The 2867-nt window shown below is 56.9% G+C and overlaps 1 protein-coding gene across 1 annotated transcript in view; it reads right to left on the reverse strand.

Annotated features, from left to right (window-relative positions):
• Positions 1-489: 489 nt before the first annotated feature.
• Cx3cl1 (C-X3-C motif chemokine ligand 1) overlaps positions 490-2867 on the reverse strand; it is a 10030-nt gene continuing 7652 nt past the window's right edge. Inside the window, 1 exon segment of the mRNA XM_033757935.1 lies at positions 490-2867. This exon segment is cut by the window's right edge and continues 57 nt beyond it. Within this exon segment, the coding sequence (XP_033613826.1) occupies positions 2381-2867 (487 nt within the window). The 3' untranslated portion in view covers positions 490-2380.

The raw sequence follows: 2867 nt of genomic DNA on the forward strand, positions 1-2867 counted from the left end.
TGGTAAATGGGGTGTCCCAGGACACTGGAGGGCTTGGGAGACACGGGGAGACTCACACTTGGGTCATGGCTATGAACTCCCAGGTCCCTTAAGAAGTAATCCCACTTTGATCATGAACTGAACCAAATGAGTCGACTTCAGTGAAAATGTGGCCCGATTTGTTCCCTCAGTCACCAGACCTCTGAAAGTGACACATGAGCACCTGCAATGGTAGCTCAGTGGGCATGGAGGGGGCTTCACGTGGGGTTCTGAGTCCCACCAGAATCTCACACCTACATTTACACAGGCCCAGAGAGGTAAATGCATGGACCCAATATCAGACAGGTGAACAGAACAGGGCAAGGCCAGGGGCTCAGCCCTCCTGACTCCCATCCTCGGTATCCCTTCTCCTGCTAATTGTAAAATTTCCTGGCCTTCTGCTCCAGGAAGAATGGGGACAGGGGTCTCTCTCTCTCTTCCTTCTTTCACCCCAGAGAAAGCACATTTATATAATTCACAAGACTTTTAAATTTTATTAGTAAAATACAAAATGGCACAGACAGTGGTAATGAGGGTTGAAAAAGCAAAAGGATCAACCAACCCCTTCGAAGTCCTCCCCAGACGGTCACTGTCTAGGTCGTGCAGGGAGGAGCTAACAAAGTCTGTGGGAAGGAGACCTCACAAAGGAGGGGTGTCCCAACGCTTGAAGGCTCTCCTGGCCTGGCAGAGCCGGAACCAGAACAAAGTGCATTTTACCTGCCCGTCCCTCAGGCCCCACAGAGTGACCCTGAAACATGCTGTGTGGGAGGGCAGGAGGTGGGGGCTTCCTCTCTCTGAGAGCTGAGCTGTTTTCCTTTTCTGAGGAGCCACCTGCCAAGGACTGTGTCACGGACACCTGGGTGTAGCCCAGCCCATGAGAGGCTGGACAGACAGAGGGCAAGGGTCACTCCTGGGGACAGTCAGAAGAAATGGCGAGCTGCCACCAGTAATCTTGAGGGGCAAGGTCTGCAGGTCCAGCTCTGGTTTTGTGCACTGGCCACCTCCAGGTCTGCCAGAATTTTCGGCAACTGGAAAGGGAACCCAGAATTCTGTGCACACAATCCCCTCTCTCCCAGGACAGAGACCCTTCCAGAAATACACACAGGACTCCAGGGAATATCACAGACATTGCTGGCCCTGCCTTTGGTGGGGCAAAGGAAAGGGCAAAGTCTTGAAGTGCAGAGAATGGTGCCCTCACGGGAGGCTGGGGGAGGTGGAAGGGGACCTAGGTGGGAGGAAAGAGCATGGCTGTGTGGAGCACAGCAAACCCACGCTGCAGGAGCCCCTGAAGTGCTTTCCCATCCTCCTTTCACAGGCTGCCTCAGCCTCCTGGGGCCCGATGCCCTCCTTCCTCCCTTGGTGGTCTCTCTGTCAAGGCAGACCTGGGGCTGGCACCTTGTTGGGGGGTGAGTCTGCCAGGACAAGAAGGAGCCTTCACAGTTGGCCTCTGCTCCTGCAGATACAACAGCCCACAAGGCAGCACCTGCGCTATAACATCACCCGTCGCCAGCCCTGTGAGTCCCAGGGCACAGAGGTGCCAGCGTGATGGGATGGCAGGGAGGTCCCGGGTGCTCGGCTGATGAGGGCTGGGAGGCCATGTCCAGGGACTTGGAGGAGGGTCTCAGTAGTGATCCAGGGGCACAAGTTATTGCCATGTGTCTGCCAGCCTTGTTAGGTGGGTGGTGGTGCTGAGGCCAGAACCCCAGCCCTCACACTCAGTGTCCCTTCACTGCACAGCCGGGATGGAGGAGGACACCGAAGAGACTAGATGACCTCATCTCCCTTCCATCCATGCAGAGTCTTCCCTGGGAGCACCCCAGAAATGCCACACCAGCATCATGCAAGAAAAGACAGGAATCCGGTAGGGGTGGGCTCTGTACAGAAGAAATGTAGATAGCACCGCAGCTGGCCGGGGTGACTGGCGACTGCAGCAGGACCAAGGGACATGAAGAGGTCTAGGGTGCAGGCAAAAGAAGCCTGGCCTGTTGCTCACTCGTGGAGTGGGAGGACCTTGGAGCTCACAGGAGGGCACAGGCCAGGGAAGTAGGGGCTGGGCATTCAATAAATAATTGTGCATTGGGGCTGGGATGGTGTCAAAGGGAACCTCTAACCAGCCAGGAGCAGAGGGGAATTCTCAAGTATGGAGTTGGAGGCTGCCCCTCTCTGGCCCTGATAGGGAAGAATGGTCAAGAACGACCTCCTAGGCTACACCTGAGGTCTTGGAGCCATTTGCACCTGGAGGATCCCACCTCCCCATTCCCTTTACGCCAGCTCGGCCAGGCCCCTGAGTGAGGGTGGGTATGAGGATGGGGGTCCCCAGGCAGCTGCCTGAATCAAAACTGGACACAAGCAAATGAACAGCTCACACTGGCACCAGGACATAGGAGTTACTGCCACAGCTCCGGGGGACATAGCGAAGGCCTTCCACCATCTCCCCTGCCATCTTTCGGGGGCAGCCCTGGAGGCTTTGGTAGGCAAACATGGCCACACCCAGACAGAAGAGGAGACCAAGGAAGGCAAGCAGCCCCACTGCCTGCCTCCGAGTGGCTGCCTGGGTATCGGGAACAGGAGTGATAAGGACCTGCCTCTGGGGGTCCACGGTGGCATGGATGGGGTTCTCAGTTTTGGGGATCAAGCTACCTAAGGCCGCTGGCACCTGGCTGGGGGTCCCTTCAGAGGAGATGGGGACCACAGAGGCATGGGCCATGCTGCTGGGCCCCCAGTCCTCGAAAGCATCTGTGTGAGCAGGGGAACTGCTCTCCTCAGGCCGTACAGAGCTCTGTGGACTGGGCGTCTGTTCCTGGATCCACATGGGTTGGCCTTCAGTGGTTGGGTGTGAAGTCGGGGGG

The sequence above is a fragment of the Fukomys damarensis genome, unplaced genomic scaffold, assembly GCF_012274545.1.
Source record: "Fukomys damarensis isolate Sample0158 unplaced genomic scaffold, DMR_v1.0_HiC HiC_scaffold_32, whole genome shotgun sequence".
Classification (NCBI taxonomy): Eukaryota; Metazoa; Chordata; class Mammalia; order Rodentia; family Bathyergidae; genus Fukomys; species Fukomys damarensis.